The 18,330-nt window shown below is 61.3% G+C and overlaps 1 protein-coding gene across 2 annotated transcripts in view; it reads right to left on the reverse strand.

Moving 5' to 3' along the window:
- DGKD (diacylglycerol kinase delta) overlaps nucleotides 1-18,330 on the reverse strand; it is a 105,378-nt gene that overhangs the window by 10,431 nt on the left and 76,617 nt on the right. Inside the window, exons 6-24 of one of the 2 annotated variants that reach the window (XM_055401905.2) lie at nucleotides 17,804-17,910; nucleotides 17,317-17,424; nucleotides 17,031-17,133; nucleotides 16,203-16,365; nucleotides 14,885-14,993; nucleotides 11,737-11,876; nucleotides 10,840-10,921; nucleotides 9,769-9,863; nucleotides 9,597-9,693; nucleotides 9,212-9,485; nucleotides 7,947-8,081; nucleotides 7,251-7,379; nucleotides 5,962-6,058; nucleotides 4,555-4,665; nucleotides 2,953-3,049; nucleotides 2,722-2,829; nucleotides 1,771-1,884; nucleotides 758-892; nucleotides 371-522 (exon numbers count right to left, since the gene is read on the reverse strand). In XM_055401905.2, coding sequence (XP_055257880.1) covers nucleotides 371-522; nucleotides 758-892; nucleotides 1,771-1,884; nucleotides 2,722-2,829; nucleotides 2,953-3,049; nucleotides 4,555-4,665; nucleotides 5,962-6,058; nucleotides 7,251-7,379; nucleotides 7,947-8,081; nucleotides 9,212-9,485; nucleotides 9,597-9,693; nucleotides 9,769-9,863; nucleotides 10,840-10,921; nucleotides 11,737-11,876; nucleotides 14,885-14,993; nucleotides 16,203-16,365; nucleotides 17,031-17,133; nucleotides 17,317-17,424; nucleotides 17,804-17,910 — 2,356 coding nt within the window. Of the gene's footprint in view, nucleotides 1-370; nucleotides 523-757; nucleotides 893-1,770; nucleotides 1,885-2,721; nucleotides 2,830-2,952; nucleotides 3,050-4,554; nucleotides 4,666-5,961; nucleotides 6,059-7,250; nucleotides 7,380-7,946; nucleotides 8,082-9,211; nucleotides 9,486-9,596; nucleotides 9,694-9,768; nucleotides 9,864-10,839; nucleotides 10,922-11,736; nucleotides 11,877-14,884; nucleotides 14,994-16,202; nucleotides 16,366-17,030; nucleotides 17,134-17,316; nucleotides 17,443-17,803; nucleotides 17,911-18,330 lie in introns of both variants that reach the window. The other variant, XM_055401904.2, reaches the window with a different exon arrangement.

Raw genomic sequence — 18,330 nt, forward strand, 5'->3', positions numbered from 1 at the left:
TATCTTTTTTTTTTTTTTTTCAATATTTACAAGGTTTGCTTCCTAACTGCACACCTGCTCTTCGGCGTGAAGTGAAGGAAGCAGTAAGTGGACAGTCCTGGGAATCCAGGACGGCTTTACAGTCCAGGTAGCTGGCCCTGAAAACGCCTGTGGGTTTGAGGCTTCCATGTCCTTAAGTCCCAAGTAACATCTATAAGAGCATCAGTGACAACCGCAAAGTGCAGTGACGACCGAGCAGAACCTGGCTGGCCGGGCCCCATGACAGAGGAGACGGCACGGAATATGCAGGAGGAGTGTCTCAATGCCCGCAGCCCCGCGCAGACCTGGGGCTTCGCTGGGGGAGCGGACCGTGGAAGGAGGGGGCGCCCACCTGTGGATGAGGGCGCCCGCTGTCTGCCCAAACTGGTCCATCTGGGTGGCCTCCTCCTCAGACAGGATCTCCGGGTGCAGGGAGAAAGACGGGGCCCGGGGCAGCTCACACTTCTGCTTATCCTCCCAGGACTTGAGGGTGTTCTCGAAGGCCTAGGACACATGGCCAGGGTTACACAGGCTGCCGCGAGTGCACGCCCAACAGCCAACACTGCTGGACATTCAAGGAACAACCCCAGACAGGGCTGCAGATGCCTGTTTACTCTAGGGGAAGAGGGCACGATCCTAGGAACTCCAGTCCCGCTCACTTAATCTGGGGGAGAAATACGTCAATTCCTGGAACCAGTCACTCAGGCGCCAGGTCCCCCGCTACGGGCGGCCGTCTTACCCGGTCCCTGGTGAGGGTCTGCGCGCGGTTCTTGTGGACGATGCGGATGTACCCCGGGGGCTGGACCCAGGCCTCCCCGTCCACCTGCACAGGCACGCCCTCGTCGCCCAGGATGGAGATCTTCACCGTGCGACACTGCGAACACCACCGCCCACTCGAGCGCTGAGCCGACCAGGAGCCACGTGGGGATGTCGGGGCGCCCTGCCCCACCGCCCACCCCACGCCGGCCAGCTGACCTCCAGGGCTTCCAGGCTCAGGGCATCCCCGCTTGGAGCCCAGCTGCTGGAGCCCCGGGCCGACACCACCCCGCACCTGGGGCACCCCACATCCGTGACCGCCACCCTGTGTGGAACTCGGTGCTCAGATGCCAGCACCGGGCCTCAGGCAGGGACATGCAGTCACCCAGAGCTGCTGGGTCCCTGGGCACATGGGGACCCGCCCAGGACGGGCCAACACCCACCAAGGGCTCCTCTTTCCAACAGAAAGTGCTGCCAAAAGATTAAAACCGAGACATCCACGCAGCCCACGGTGGGGACAGAAAAGACGGGCTCAGGGCAGCGCGAGCGCCCATCTCTGCGCGTGAGGACATGGCCCGCCCCACCCCCCAGACAGACCCTTCCCAGCCCGGCATCAGAACCTGCCAAGGGGTACCCGCCCTGTCTCCCCCGAGCCGGGCCTCAGAGTGGCCAGGTGAGGACACACGCTCGGCCTCGCTCCTGGACTCAGGCTGAGGCTCCTGAGTGCTGCAGGGCCGGGCCGTTGGCAGCCAGGCCCACCTCAGTTCACCCCAGCACAGCAGGAGGAGCCCCCCCAGAGGGCCAGGGAGGCGTTCCAGGGAGCAAGCCAGCCCCGGTTTGGAAAGCATTTTTCAGAGGTCAAACACGGCAGGCAAGAACGGGTTCTGGGGGCTCTGCACCCAGATGCCCACCTGTCTCGGGAGCGTGGGTCTGGGCCAGGCCTGCCTCTCCCCCCAGCACCCAGGCATCTCCTGCCTCCAGGACTGCAGCCAGTACCTGGGCGATCCGGTGATGCTGCAGCTTTATGACCCGGGAGACGGCCATTTGCATGCTGCCAAACACCGCGACCACCTCCAAGATCTTGTCGTCAAACGATGGGGCTGCGAAGGTCTGAAAGGGCCGGCGTCAGAGCTGACCTCTGCTCCTGGCCTGAACACACCCCCCACACACACATACACAGCTGCCTCTCTCTGGGGACTGCTGCACTAAAAGCCAGATGGGCCCATGACAGGAAGCCACTGGGGGGACGCTGAGGAGGGGCCTCCACTCCAGACCCGGAAGGCAGCATCCATAATTGCGTGGATGCTGCCTGCCCCTTCACACGCAGGGTCTCAGGCACGTGACTGCCTCTCTTCCTGGGTTCCTGCTTCTGTGAAACGGGGCTGACACGGGTACATTCCTCCAGGGTCTCAGGAGGGCTGTGAACTCGCCCATGCTGACAAGAGGGAGCAGCACCGGCCTCTAGGGCAGCCGACATTAACAGTCCTATCAGCTGTACTAAGGGCGGTGTTCCCCTCAGCATAAATTCCAAACTCCTCCCTGGCTTACACAGCTCCGCAGGGGCTCAGACCTCTCTGCGCTCCGCCTAGGGTGCGCGCTCCCTCCCAGACACTGACCTGACCTGTCCTACCTCAAGCCACCCTCAGGCCTCTGTGCAGATGTCCCCTCCCCCTGGACGCGTTCCCAGATGACCCCCAGGGCAGGTCTGACCCAGACTCCAGGCCAAACCTGTGACCACACTTGCCTTGCTGGGGGTGGAGGTGGGCTGTCTTACTCTCCACTGCATCCCCGCGGCCAGCAAGAGGGCGCTGCCCTGTCCAGCCCCCGGCCCGCCCACAGAGCACCCCCAGGGCGCGAGGCTCTGCCTCAGCCCCCCGAGGGGCCACCTCTCTGGCCGCTCTGTCCTCACCCACCCAGCCCCGCACTGCCCGGAACCCCCTTACATACGTCGTCCTCCTTGGTGCCCCCCCAGAAGTTGGTCCCTCCGGCGTAGCTGGGAATGTTGAGGACTGCGATTCCCTGGAGACTGGGGAGGGGGATGGGGCGCCCATCGCACTGAGTGTGGGGGACGCGGGAGAGGAGAGGAGGTGAGAGAGAGCCGGTGTCAGGCGGGGTGTCCTCCCCGGCGCCCGCGGGGCCCCGCTGCTCAGGGCGGGGCTGGGGGCGCCGCCCACTCACCTCCAGTAGGACCTTCTGCTCCAGGTTCTTGTAGGTTCTGTGCAGCAGCTCTCTGGTGCCCAGGACTCCGTACCACATCATGTTCTTGGTTCGACTCCTGGGGAGGAGAGCACATGGCCGGCCGGCAGTCACTTCCTCGCAGCCGGTCACACCGGGCACGCGTGCCCAGCGACGACACCGTGAGACGAGGAGGGATGGTGTGACACGCCCATGTGAGAACAAGTGAGAGAGACGTTCACGGACGTGGAATTCTACGCTCCCAAGAAGTAAGCCTATCCTGAGAGGTGAGACATCACAGAGCCTCACAAAAGACGTGCAGATTACAACCTTTTCCAGCTATAAAGTTATGCTCATTGTTCAGCCACTCAGTCATGTCTCTTTGCAACCCTGGGGACTGCAGCACACCAGGCTTCCCTGTCCTTCACCATCTCCCAGAGTTTGCACACTCATGTCCATTGAGTCAGTGATGCCATCAGACCGTCTCATCCTCTGTCGTCCCCTTCCCCTCCTGCTCTCAATCTTTCCTAGCATCAGGGTCCTTCCCAATGAGTCAAACTTGGGAAGTACAAGAAAACACAGAGGTGCACTTGTAATCCCCACGTGTCAGCATGATGAGAAACACTCCAGGGTGTGTTCTCAGTCCTCTCCAGGAACCTGACTTACAGCTCAAACAGCGGAAACCCACACTTTGCCCCACACGGAGGGCACCACCCGCGTCCTGAGCGTGAATGGCCACATCGGGGCACCTCCCACCAGCAGTCGCTGAGTCAACACCTCTGACGGGCCGCCTCCTGCCCACACTCCCAGGCTCTATAACGAACCTGGCTGTGGCCCTTGGTAAAATGCCCCTTTGCCGATGTTCCCCTACTACTTCAAGCTAGATTTGCAGAAACGGCAACTTCTCAGTAAGTCTTCTCAAAGATGCAAACTCAGGCAAGATTATGTCAGGATTCCAAGTTTCTAAAAACCATGCTGCGCGAGGCCTTGCTCCTTCACCTGCTTTGTTCTGCTAAACAACACAACTCCAATAACGCTTCTCCAGTTGTTTGGACTGACGAGGGCCTTTTCACGGGATTGAGGGTGTTTTCACGTGATGGGGGCTCCGTTACACACTGGGTGGTGGGGACGCCCCTGGGGACCTCTGAGCCTTTTTCCGACGCTTGAGCCCCAGGGCTCCCAGGGTTTTGAGTTCTCATGACTGGTTCTGTCTTTCCTCTGCATCAATGGCTGTTCTCCCCCAAACTCCACACCAGCTCCTCTAATGCTGCCCCGTCAGGTGATGGCTGCCATGGGGAGGGAGACACCAACTGTCCTCCCTTGGCTAGGGGAGCAAGCACATGGTGCTTTAGGTGGAGAGCCTGAGCACCCCTCGGGGCTGCCCCTGCTCGAGAGCCCGAGATGGGGGTGAGCCCTGACCCCTCCTGCAGGCGCCCCATGGCTGCCCACTGCTGTGGCCATGACACACGGACGCGCCTGCCTTCCAGCGAGGTGCTCTGGGCCTGGGCTCTGCCTAAGTGCTCCACGCTCCAGAAATAACCCCATGGCCAGAGGGGGAAACCAGAGCCCCCGTCAGGACAGGTGTGCGTGGGGGCCAGCTCCCACCTGCACTTCTCCGGGTGCTCGTCACGCTTGTTGTTGAAGTCCAGGGAGATTTTCGCGTCCAGGCCAATGCCAAAGTAATTGTTCATGACACACTTCTCTGTGTAATACTCTCTGCAAAGGGGGGGTTCAGGCCGATTAGAACAGCCCTGCGGACTGGCCTCTGAATGTTTCTTCCTGAGGACAAAATTTAGCTTTCGGAGGGTAGGGGACAGTGCAACCAACATGTAATTCACACGCCATAAAATCTACCCATTTAAAAGGCCCGACCCAATAATGACTTTCATGTATTCACAGAGTCACTACAACCAATATCAGAACAGCTCCTCCCCCAAAACAAAGTCGGCACCCGTGAGCCATCGGCCCCGGAAGCACCGACGGCTTTCTGCCCCTGCGGTGCTGCAGCTCTGGATGGCTCCCAGAAACGGACTGATGCGCGTGCGGCCCTTTGCATCTGTCCCCGTCACTGAGCGTGCCCGAACGCCTGGGGCTCGTCCAGTGCGGTTGAGCTGGTGCCCCAGGCAGCGACAGTGAGCCCCCACGGAACGCGCTCCATCCGTCCATCCTCCCCGCTGTCGGACGTTTGGGCTGTTTCCTTTTGAGCCCTGACTTGTGGACACTTGTACCCGTGCTTTCGGTGTGGCCATGTTTCTATACTGTTTTTCCCGGAAGTCACCCCGGGAAGGGACCCGTTGGGCCACGTGGAAATTCTGGGTTTGGAGGCCACGCCTGACTCTCCTGACAGCGGGGAGTCACCACTCTCTGACTAACTCTCCTCACCACACCACACGTGTGGGCACCTTTTCATCACCTGCCACCAGCCACTGCCTGCCCAGAACTTGCTATCAGCTGGCAGAAAGGGAAACTAGGGCCTTCAAAAGGCCACGTGTCCCACAATGGCCTCTATACACATAAGGGCAAGCTGCACGGAAGCCCGTGCTGCCTTTAGACGCTGGGCAGAGAACACAGCACGCGGTGGGCAGAGTCCAAACCCAGGACAGCATCCCCTGGGGACCACGAGGAGGGCCGTTCAGCCTGGGATCTGCGCTGACGGGGGAGCGGCGGACCCACAAGGAAAGCGACGTGCTCACGAGGCAGTGCCCATGTGGGGCCAGCCAGGACCCCAGAGAGGACAAGCAAGTACACGGCACAGCCAGTCTTGGGCTCTGAACCTCGGAGTCTCTGAACCTGCCAGAGACGCGTGAGCACGGCCACCTCCCTTCCCATAAGTTCCAGCCACCCTCTGCCCCTGCGGTCTCTCCCTTTCTGGGTTTTCCTTACTGGCCGACAGCAGCTGGAAAAGGATCACCCGGTCAACTGCTCATGAATTTTTCAAGTTATTTCCAAGTTAGACTTCTACACACCAGCATTCAGCTAACAACATGCCTGCTTGGTTTACCCCATACTCACAGGTTTTCTGGTTCAGAGTTAAAGGGATCAGCGTTAATTAGTAATCGACTGATGACTGAGCCTCCAGGAAGGGTACCAGACATCCCGGCGCGAACATCTGTCGGGGAGAGAACAGGAGGAGACCGCACTGGCTGGAGGCCCTTGATTCAAGAGGGTGATGATCACGTGCTCTTCAGAGACTATTATCATAAAGAGATGCTTCTAAAACACCATGTAAAGACGTCCAAACTTTGACAGTTAAAAGTCTCAGGTCAAAAGCCACTCTCCTAAATCCACACTGGCAAACAAAAGCAAACACTGGGTGGTAACCTATGACACATCAAAAAAGAGTTTAAAAGGACAGCTGTCACTGAAGCCAAGAAACTCCACCAAAGTGACCTCCACTACAACCAGTCTTAGGGTTGGGCCAGTCCCTCAACTGTTAAGGCTAAGTCCATGAGGAAAAGTTACACATGAAGCAACCCTCCAGGGGACCAGAGCCCCCAGATGTCTGCACCAGTCTTCTCTACTTTACATCATGAACAATAAAGCTCAGACAGAGCCCTGCTTTTGGACATTCTGCTAGATCACGCCTTCCAGTAACATTTTTGCTGCTTATCAACCAAATCTGACTCATCCTCTTCTCCCCAGAACTTCTAGAATTCTCTTTCTATGCAGCTGAGAGTCACCTAAAAACTGCCAAACCACTTATATGCGCAGCGTGTGCTCAGCCTGGCCCAGGAAGCTGCCAGGAGTGCGTTGTGGGAGCCCCCTCGTCGCTCTCAACCCCGTGGTCACCCCCCCCGAGGACACACAGCGTCCCCCCGCCCCCGCCCCGAGGAGCAGCGGGGCAGCCTCACCTTGACGATGCGACTCTGGGCTCAGGGCAGGCAACGGCAGCCCGACCCTCCCAGTAGCCAGCTGAGGGTCAAGCTGGGGACAACGGGGTGACCACTGGTTCTCCACCCACTGCCGGCCCTCCCTTTTCACTCAGCCCAGCTCCTATTTATCCCTCAGCACCCAGCTCGAGCATCGCCTCCTCAGCGACCTCGGCCTGGGATCCCAGCAGCGACCTGGGAGCCGTCTGCCCTGTGTAACACACCAGGGCACTTTTCACAGAGCTGCGACAGAAACCTTAACTCTGCCTGTCCTTCCCATGGACCTGTGAACTCCTGGAATGCAGGGACCTGGTCTTGCTAAGCCGTCAGATCCAAGCCAGGCAGAGCGACAGCTGGTGGCAGGTTAGTGCCTGGTGTGTGCCACTTCCCCCAGACACGCGGGCCGCTGTGAGGGCCCGGGGGGACACTCACTCGGGAACAAGATCTTCGTGTTCAGTGCTGGCAGGCCATCCCGGCTTCCCGACTGCGGAGGAAGAGACGCAGAACCGCCCGGCGACAAGCTCCCTTTGCTTATCAGCTTCTCACAGGGGGACTTGGACACTGTCAGACAGGACGGAAGACAGGCCGCTAAGCTTCCAGCAGGCTTCATCAGGGAGGGGGACTGCAGATGGGCCGAGGCAGGTGAGCAGCGGCCATACACAGCGGTCAGCGGAGGACAGAGGCTCGGACGCCCCCCAGATACGGGCCCCCAGCAGGGCTGGGGCAGCACTGACAAGGCCCAAGGCAGGGCAGAGGGGCCGGCCCCTGACCGTGGTAAGGCTGGGGTCTGTGCCTGGGCAGAGGGTGCTTCTGCACGGGAATGGCAGTGGGGGAATGCCAGGGCAGGCTCTCCCGGCGGCTCGTAAGGCTGTGTGCTGGGGGCTGCAAAGGTGAGCCTGTTCCACAACAGCTAAGGGTCCCCAGGCGGCAGCCTATGTGGCCTGGAGGCTCGGAGGGAAGGCCCCTCCCAGCCCAGGGCCCTGCCAGGCCTGCATCAGGTAAACTGCACACATCAGGTGGTTCGCCAAACAGGTGGCGAGTTCAAGACTCTGTACACCTCCACGTGGCCACAGCAACTGCGAGAAAGCCCCTCACGCTTCTGAGCATCCCAAAACAAGAGGGCCCTACCTCTGCGGAGGCTCCTGCCCTTGGAGGTGCCGTGGCCTGCTCTGTCATCTGACTTCAGGTCCTTCTTCTCCGACTCAGAGAGGCTGAGGATGAAACCCTCCTGCTCCTGGGTTTGGGCATTCTGCTCGTCCACAGCTGCGCAAGGCAAGGTGGTGGCAGCTGAGCTTGTGGAGGTTTGTTCGCAGCCGCCGCCAGGCAGCACACGGACCATCCTCACCACCCTCACCCTCGTCTCGGCCGAAGGCTCAGACCCAAAGCTCCGACCTGATCCTCTGTCTCCCCGGCCATGGCACAAGGGGGCACCTGGGCATTCGTGCCAACAGGCTGGGGAGGCGGGCCAAGGCTGGAAGAGATGGGGGCAGGGGAGAGTGACAAGTGAAGGTCTGCGTAGCCTGGAGGGGCTGGGAAGAGGGAGCTGTGCCCACACCGGAGCAGGGTGCGAGGCCATGACCTCACTAGTCTCACTGCAAGGAGCAGGTTGATCCGCTCAGTGAGACAGGTCTAACTAGAGCGGAAAAGGTACAAGCTGGTTTCCAAGGGTGATGAGCAGAGAGGGACGGAGGATGGGGGAAAACTTGCTGGGAAGGACCTCAGGGTCGGAGTGAGGTTTCCAGGTCACGGTGGTTTTACAGCTTTCTCTTTGAAGCTTAACAAACGCAGTCAGAGAAAAGGAGCGAGGCGCCATGTGAGCCTCTGATCCCGGGCAGGTGTGTCTCTCCCCACACCAGTCAGTCGCGGGCAGTCATCAGCACAGCCTGGACACCAGGGCCAACCACCCGTCCAGGCCCCGGGTCCTCACCCCTGAGACCCACACCTGCCTCAGACACGACACTCGCACGCCCCTGCCTTTCTGACCACTGCCCCAGCTCACCCGGTCTCTGACCCCATCCCAGCCTCTCCTTCCATCCTAGAGCTTCATCCACCACCTCTGGCCTGAGCCCCCCTCCGTCCTGGACACAGACCCCCAGTCCCGGGGGCAGCCCCCCTCACTGGATAAGGCCGAGGTCAGGAGAGCGACCACAGGCGAGGCCCTCCCAGGGAGTGGAGTCCCTGACACCAGGGAGTGTGGAGGACCTTCCACCAGCCAGGGGTGCCCCCGAGGCGCTGGCGTCCACTCAGTCTTTCCATCGGGCCCAGGCCCCAAGGAAGGGGTGCTGGCCCGCGTCAGGCAGTCCAGAGTGGCTCTGGCCTGCATGGTGGGGCCCCCCATTCCCCCACCAGGAGTGCCCACCCCACCCCCCACGCCATGGCCCACGCCCAGCTACCTCTCTCTGTGTGCTCTATGATCTGGCGGATGGCCTTCTTCAGGCTGTTGGCCCTCAGCATGAGCTGCTCGCGAGGCCGGAATATCTGGGGCCGGGTGGGGCAGGCCGAGCCCAGGGCGAGGGCCCCCGTGGAGCCGCAGCCGCTGCCCGCCCCGTCCCCGTCCTCCGCCTCCTCGGCGATGGTGGGGGGTGGCATGGGCAGGGAGGATGAGGCCTGGGACTCGTCGTCCAGGGTCTTGAGCAGGGAGTCCAGCTTCTCCTTGAGGACGGAGCACTGGACGGGGAACAGAGGCAGGAGTGGCGGCGTGCTGCCCTGCCTCGCCCCGTGCCCGCCCCACGCCCCCGCCGCCCTGACCCACGCCCCCGCCAGGGGCCCAGGACCCACCTTCTTGGCCATGGCCTCCGACTCCGTAGAGCTCTCGGTGGTCTCATAGGCCTTCCCTACCCGCGCCACGAAGTCCTTCACGGTCTCGCAGAGCACTCTGCGGGAGGAGACGGAGGCTGCAGAGGGGCTGTCCCACTGGGACCCCTGGAGCCCGAGGCCGCCAGGCACTTACTTGGCTGATGAGATCACCACGGAGTGCTGGTCAGAGGTCAGGATCTTGGAGAGGTGGGCCGCGACCGAGTCTTCATAGAAGAGGATCTGCTGCACCTGCAGTCAGCCCGGGGGCGGGCGGGCAGCCGTCACTCTCTGGCCACGAGCGCCATCCCTGCCCGTGGCCCAGCCCGTCTCCCTTCACACACAGCTGACAGATCTCACAGCTGCGTCCAGCTGTGGACCAAGGATCCTAATAGACTGCTCCGGGCCGCACTCCTGCACCCCGGCTCCTCCCAAGTGACATGGGCCTGTGGCCAAGGCTCCCCACATTTCTGTTGGGTGGGACCATGGCCCAGGTCCTCATCATCCCTTGACGTCGATCACTCTCCTCACCACCCACCCCTGCCTGCAGAAGCGGGGGCTCTCCCCCTGCGTGTCGAGCCCTTTACTATTGGCCAGAGGGTCAATCTTTAGGCTTTGCCCACATACGCGCCTGCTCTTAACTGTACGTTCTCTGCTCGCAGGACAGATCCTGGCAGCCCAGGCAGGTGTGGCCGGGAGACCACAGTTGGCCTGCTGCTGTCCCTGATCCTCGAGGCGGACAGACGGCCCCTGGCACAGCCCCTTTGCCTGCTTGACCAGCGGCTCACCTGGAGGCCTGAGCACAGCTGTGCACCCAAACTACCCAGTCTCGGCAGAGTCTGGGCCCTGAAGGAACCTCTAACTCTCGAAACCCACTACAAAGCTCAGCACTGAACTAGCACAGACCAACTGCAAGCGCAGGACGTGGAAGAGGGGCCTGAGCAGAAGCCTGGGTGGGCGGAGTGCGGGCGGCAGGGAGCAGCCTTGAAATGGGAGGGCAGGAAGCTCTAGGAGACCATCAGCATCACCAAGGACCCCAAAGCCTGGGGAAGACCCCAGAAATAACCAGATGACCCCGAGTCTTACGGGGCGGCGTCCATGGGCCCGGGCCCCACCTCAGGGGGTCCTGCGCTGGCAAGGGGCTAACCTGGAGCAGGGCATTTCTGGCGGGGGCCAGGGGGCAGGGGAAGCAAAGCAGGGAGGAGCCAGGGTGAGTGCGTGGCGATACCTCGGAGCCCTCGCTCAGGTCTTCGGTGACAGTGGAGGAGACCGGCCGGGGCAGTTTCGTCTCATAGGCCATGACACTCCACCTGCACACACACAGGGGCTCAGCAGGTCAGCTCCCACCCCAGGTGGGCCCCAGGCCTCCCCATCCCCCCCGTCTCACAGTCGGCAGGTGGGACGAGATCCTATGACAACTCTAACTGTGTCTGTCAGCCTGTATTGAGCACCCCCGCCCAGGGCCCCGAAATGACTCCTCGCTTAGCTGAGAGCAAACGTCACAACCCACTGGGCGGGTGTCCCCTCTGCACAGCTGAGCCGCTCGGCCAGTGGCCGGCTCGGCGCTCTGGGCGTTTCACAGCCTCCGGAGGCAGGGGGCAGCAACAGCAGAGGCTGCCGAGCACGTTCAGGAGCATGCCTGCTCACAGCAGTGCAGGACCCTCTGAAAGAATGGGGCGTCTCCACAAGTCCCGCGGGCTGTGGTCCGGGGGTTCACACGGGAGCCTGGAGCTCAGAGCAGCTTGCTCAGGAAGGATACCCAAGTATTTCTAAACACGCGGAGGCCAGTAGCCCCAAATGCCGATGCTTCTGGGAACCTGGGACTGCTCAACTTTGCGATGAGGAGGACGGGTAACAGACGAGGCTGCAGCGGCCGCAGGGGACGGGGCCACCTCCCGCTCTGAGGAGCAGAGGACTGGGCCTGGCCGGTGAGACCTGGCCACCCGAGGGCACAGTCCCAACCCCTTCTGCTCGTCAGCGCTTCCCTAGTCTGATCACCGGATAAAGCCCATCAGAAAAGAGTCGTGCTCAGGCAGGTGGAATTTGTTTTTAACAGTCCCTGCAGGAGGCCTGCAGCTCTTCAGGGCCCCGGCTGAGAGCGGCGGGCGTGGCCACGGGCGCTCACCTGTCCAGCATCTTGGTGCTCGCCCTCTCCAGCTTCGCCAGGATCTGCGGGAGCTGGGCATCGTCGTCGCAGGCCGAGCCCCAGCCCAGCACGCGAGCCAGGTCGTTCCCCGTGCCGAGCGGCAGCACGCCGAGCTGGCACTGAGACAGGGAGGGGGATGTGGCGTCAGCGGCCCCGCCCAACGAGCGTGTGCGCGCTGAGCTCAGACGGCAGGCACTCGCACGTGCCAGGAGAGCCGGGGGCAGACGGGGCCTCCCCAACCTGACGGGAAGCTCCTCCCCCCACCTGCCGACACACCTGCCCATCAGCCCTCTGTCACCTCCCACCTCCACAGCGATGACCACGGTCCTGCCCTGAGCGGGGACATCTGAGCCCCCAAGAACCGGCTGTGATGGCCTCGCCTGCTCCCCACCTACGACAGCATGTCCCCAACGCCGAGCTCACCTCCTTGCCCCTGACAGCACCTGCCACAGCTGTACGTCCCATCTAGACAGGCGCCCGGACGTACACTGTGACCCTCAAACCAGCACCACTGCCACTCAGCCTACACGCCCCCGCCTGCCACTCCCCAGGGACCCCCGCCTCCGGCCCACTCAGGCCCTGCCTTCCACCTGGAATTCCCACTCAGAGCCCCCTGCACAAGCCCCTGTCACCAGCTCAGGGCTCAGGAGGCTCCTGAGACACAGACTGCCCAACAGCCTTTGACACTGAGCACGACACGCATGTGGGGAAGGTCACCAGTCCTCCCTAAGTGCGACGCAGGCCACGGTCCCCTGTCCCGGCCACGAAGGAGGCACTGCACCCTGCCAGGGACAGCACGCTGGTCAGAGCAGGTGAGGGCAAGGATGCCCAGCCCTGGGCAGACAGGGCCGGAGCCACCTTCGGGAGCCTCAAAGGCAAGGGCAGGCAGCACACTGACAGCACAGCAGAGCCCAGGTCCAGGCGTCCGGGAGCGGAGACCACCCCCCTCCCTGCCACGCCAGAGCTCTAACAAGGGGGCAGCAAGGAGAGGGGAAGTCAGAGACGCAGAGGAAGAAGGCGCCCAGCTGGGGCTGCTGAACCACACGACGCGTCCAGGAGCAGAGCGGCACAAGCGAGGGTCTCGGGGCTGTGGGGCGGCAGGGGCCTTGAGAGGCTCAGGGAGGGCCTGAGCGGAGCTGCCCGAGGGAAAGCCCCCCAAAGCAGTGCACAGATGGCACCGGGCGCCAGGACGACCCCGCAGCATCACGCACGGCCGTGCTGGACGCTCCGGAGCAACAGGAGACCCACAGACAGCGAGGCAGGGCTCGAGAAGCCGGCGGACCTCCGGCTCGGATGGCGGGCGAATGTTCAGACTCCGCGGAAAGGGATGGACAGGGACGGGCAGGGCTGGAAATGCCAGCTCTGAGGCACCAGAGGCAGCCAGGGAGGGCCGGGGCAGCCGGGGACACGGCCCTGGAGCTCAGATGAGAGTCACTGGCTTCTGCGGGTGCTGACCGTGTGGAGAACGAGGCGGGACCCAGGATCCAGAGGGGGGTGGGCGGGGCGGAAGGCGAGGAGCACCGAGGGGGTCGGGGTGACCCGACGGTCAACGACCACAGAGAAGCCAAGGGAGACGAATGCGCTCTGAACTCAGCCGAATGCCTGAGAACCTACCTTCCTGACTTGTGATAGTAAAGCTCAGTTACAGTCCTGAAAAGGAAAGAATCTTAAAATTGGACCTAAGCGTACTACTCGAACGTCACCACCAGGGGGCAGTACTCGCTCTCCTAAGCGGCGGGCCTCCCTGGCGCTGAGCAGGGAGGACACCAGCGGTCTCCTCTCTAACATCATTCCGGGAGCTAATAAACACAGGCAGCAAAAGCTCCAGCCCACTTACGAAGACCACCAACACAGGAAAGGACAAGTGACAAACGGGGGAAAACGCGGCCAACCAGGAGTTCACATCCCCAGTACAACAATAATCCTCAGAAATCAACTTTTAAAAGGCAAATAAATACCCCAACAGAAAACTAGGGTAGGTAAAAAAAATATGAGCAGGTGACCCATTTTAAAATTCATAATAACTGAGGACATGTTTTCCTTCACCAGTGTGAAGAAATGAAACTGACACATGCCATCTTTTGGTCTGCTAAGCCCGGGGAAGAGCCGTAAGCCGCACACTGGGCAGCACGGGGTGGGGGTGGTTTACGAGCAGCAGGCACGTGCACTGGGAGAGCCCTGATGCAGAGCAGTCTGCAGTATCACCAAAGTCCCAGTTTGGGTGCTCTTCAAAAGAGAACACACTTGGGAAAGTGCACACATGGTTTTCACCAGCACCGTCTTTAGGAAGCTACCTAAGTGTCCGTAAGTGCCAGGAGAAGAACTAGCCCTGGGCTGGTGCAGCTGCCCACCTCCATCGGCTGCAGAAGACCACCACAGACCTCCATTTACTGGGGGCAGAGAGGCGCTCACAGTGCGCTGACTTAAAATATACAACATCACTACCCGATACACTGCATGGGTGCTGTGAGCCCACTGAAACTCCATCTCGCGCTGTACTGCGCACATTCTGATAGCGAGGTCTGAAGGACAGCGCTGTGTGTGCACGTGTGCATGTGCTCACTCCTGTCCGGCTCTCTGCGACCCACGGACTGCAGCCCACCAGGCTCCTCTGTCCATGGGACTCTCCAGGCAAGAACATTGGAGAGGGTTGCCATTTCTTCCACCAGGGGATCTTTGTGACCCAGGGATCGAACCTGTGTCTCCAGCATTGGCAGGCGGGTTCTTTACCGCCTGAGTCACCTGAGCAGCTCTACTGAAATGCGAGCAGTGGTCAATTATTGGGAGGGGGAGAGGGTGAGGGAGCCAGCGTAGAAAATCAATCAACACTTAAAGCACAGCCCTAACTCTGACCTGAAGTCCAAGTATTCTCACCCCAGCCGGTTCACCAGCAAGAGGCATCGAGCAGATGCCATGGCTACCCAATAAGAAGCCACACCCGGATCGGCCTGCACCTGGGACCTTCCTGCACCAGAGTGTTCTTTATCCCGGGGCCCCACAATGCCATTAGGCTTCCCTGCCCCAACTCCGAGACCACCCCAGGGGGCGGGCAGCATCACCCAAGGTGACCCAGCCTCTGTCACACGGCTTCGCTCTCCCCTGGGGCCAGGCCCTCCACACCCAGTACCTGTTTGTGAAGGTTGAGGCTGTCAATTTCAGAGAGGACCCAACCCACACTGCCATCTCCACCACAGACCAGAATCCGGAATGTGTCAAACTTCTGGAACAAACGCAAGCTGCCAAGGAAACAGAACGTCAAGGGCGTGAGGTCCGTCCATTCTAAGGGACAGATGAAAGCCAGTCGGTCCCGGGCCGGGTGCCCTCCTACACTCCTTGCAGCTGACCCTGAAACAGCCTGCGGGGGATCAGAGCCCTGCTGCGCTCACGCTGTACCCGCTGGAGGCCCCTCCCAGCCTCGCCCCCACCCCTCACAGCCGGCAACCCGGTGTCACTCAGGAGCCCCAGGCTGCAGCACGCTCCCCACACGTGCGTGACCTGTCCCCTGGCCCGCCCTGTGCCCCTCTAACTCCAGCTCCGTCCCCTCCCACTGCCCCTCGGGGTACCCCTGCCCCTTGTTGGCAGCGCCCCGCCCATGACCCCGCACTCTTGTGCTACTCCCCAGCCTCTTGCTGGGTGGCCTTATCCGCATTCTGGCTTCAGGAACCACACAGAGGCTGATGGCCCCGAATGGCCCTAATGCTGACCCCTCGGCTCTCCTGAAAGACCACACTTGTCCACCAGAACTACCACTTGAGCATCACATGGACGCCTCCCAACCCACGTCTCCTTTCTCAGAGAAAGGAGGCACCACCACCGCCCAGGGCCAGGCCATGCACCGCCCTCCTCAGCCAGGCCATCGGCGCTTCTCCTGGAATGCCCCAGGGGACTCAGAGCCCCTTCAAGAGGCCTCTGCTCCCGCTGCCGGTGCCATCTTCCCAGAATAAGACCCCCCGGACCGTAGCCTGCCAGGCTCCTCTGTCCATGGGATCCCCAGGCAACAATACTGGAGTGGGTAGCCATGTCCTCCTCCAGGGGATCTTCCTGACCCAGGGACTGAACCCAGTTCTCTTGCATTGCAGGCAGATTCTTTATCATCTGAGCCAGCAGGGAGCCCTTGATACTAAGCAGTCATTGAAAAGAACAAGGCCGACCTGTAACACCTGACATCAGAACGCGTACACACTGCTGCTGGCTGACACCATACAAAATGCTGCACGATGGCAGGGAACAGAGGCCACACCTGCCTGGGGCACACATGCCCTGGAAAGCTGGAAGGACATGGAACTATGAACCACTCAGAGTGGGCACCTCTGCCGGTGGGATTTGGGAAGGAGAAGTTTTAGTTCCCATTTAAAACTTCCTGTATTTTTGAATCTTTAAATAAGCATACGTTATCTTCACATACTTTTAAACTCCAATAAAGATACATTTTACAGGCTTCCTACCCAAGGTGTGGTCCTCCGTTCATGAGGTCAAAGACCTGGGCAGGGTTCAGCAGCTGCTTGAATCTTCGCAGGAACTTCACCCCCTGATTGTCCCCACTCTTTGAATTGACGAAGACCAACAACGGACTCGTGCAGGACGGAGGACACGTGGCCTTCCAGAAGCCTGGGTGTGAGGAGGGAAAAGGACAGAAGCAAATCTGAGAGCCCCGGGAGAAACCAGGGCGCTCTCAGTCACGCGCCAAGCAGACACCCCCGTGGGACGCAGAACCCACGTACAAGCCTGGAAAACCTGCCAGAGACTAATCCGCAGGCTTCCACATCATCCCCCTGAGTACAGGGGAGCCGGCCTCCACACGCCGGCCTCACCTCTACAGGACCCGAAATGCCAGACGCAGCTCTCAACCTGGCAGGCTGACGTCCTGAGAAACGCGCCCCACTCCCACCAGCACATGTTGCTGCGGATCATCACTGACCACCTGGACAGGCAGTGCGGGGGTGGGAGAGCACGGGGCTGGTGTCAGCCACTAGACAGAGACCAGCTGACGGGCGGTCCACGTCAAGATGGAGAAGGGTCTCAGACTCGGTGCCTACTCAGTAGCCAACGGACCCACCACATCTGGGTAAGGAATCTGGGCCGCGAATCCAAGGTACCCAGCAGCCTGCCATCAGGACCCTGTTCACCACCACGTCCCCCCACAGCGGCTGGGTCTGACCTCTGTCCAACCACATCTCAACATCACCAACATAACCAATTCCAGAGCCGGGGAGGAGAGGGCCCGGAGAAGGCAATCCGAGGAAACAGTTGAGACAGGAGAGCACGGTACGCACCATCGGAATCGATGCTGTTGAGCGCGGTGGGTGGGATGACTGACACTTTGCACAGGCCCAGGGGGCACTTGGTCACCAGGGAGTCTTTACACGCCGTGTGCACCTGCAACACACGCCTGCTCGTCACAGCGGCCGGCCCCCCTGCCCCCAAGACCCTGCCCATCACAGTGGGCGCTGGCCCCCCCAAAGACCCTGCCCAGCCCCACAGCAGCTGGCAGACCCTCCCGCCCCCAAGACCCTGCCCAGCCCCACAGCGGCCGGCGGCCGCACTGGCAGGCAAGCTCACCATGGCCTTGCACCAGAGGCAGCGCCAGTCCTGCAGACGCAGCACGCTGCCGCACGTCTTGTCACACACCGTGCACTTGGCGCTCACGGGCAGGTTCCCCTCCAGCCACTGGTGAGGCATGGCGATCTGTGAGCCACACACAGACACGTGCTGGGGCAGGTGGAGGGGCCCAGGGCGTCCCTGCAACCTCCATGCAGGCCAACTTTCCTCCTCGGGCAACAGTGCTCCAAAATGGACTCAGCCGAGTCATTCTTCCCCACGTGGAGGTGGGGTGCAGTCTGTAGAGGCTGCCCACACCTCTGCTCCCCTTGCCGGGCACCCACAACTCCCAGGGACTGGACAGGGCTCAGGGCGCCCAGATGCCAGGAGGACCAACTCAGAGGGAACCCTGCCCCCTTCCCCTGGAGGAAGAGAACTGAGCACAGGTGGGGGCTGGGGGCCTCTCGGTCCAGCACTGGAAAGGCCACACAGGGTCCCCTGGGCGTACCCCATCCTCGTCCTCGATGATGTCCTTCCCGATGGAGGCCAGCGTGGTCCACTTGCAGTTACTGGTCGCACGCACAGCGCATCGTTTGTGGGCCTTGAACTTACACACTGGGAGAGAATGAGTGCGTCAGTCTGGGCGCCATGGTCACAGTCTGGGGTGAGCTGCCCTGCTCTCCTGGCCAAGGCGGGCGCAGCGTGTACGCTCAGTTCCCTTCTAAGCACAGCCACCAGCCTGTGTGCAGACTGCTCATGGGGAGACCAGGTGGCCGGTCTGCCCAGGGTCAGCAGGCTCTCTGGGCAGGGCCAGAGAGTGAGCAGCTCGGGCTTCGTGGCCCCCACAGCACGAGGGCCCAGGTGGCCACACTTCACGCATGGACACTGACACGGACAAGGGTCACATGATTTTTCTGCGTCACACAACAGTCACCTTCTTTCGGTACTTTTCAACCTTTACAAGTTGTGAAAACCCTTAAGGTCAACAGCCATCTGCGCTCAGGCAGCAGGTGGGCACTGGGCCTGGGGCCACGG

The sequence above is a fragment of the Moschus berezovskii genome, chromosome 4 (genome assembly GCF_049115385.1).
Source record: "Moschus berezovskii isolate FMDL1 chromosome 4, NW_MosBer_1.0, whole genome shotgun sequence".
Classification (NCBI taxonomy): domain Eukaryota; kingdom Metazoa; phylum Chordata; class Mammalia; order Artiodactyla; family Moschidae; genus Moschus; species Moschus berezovskii.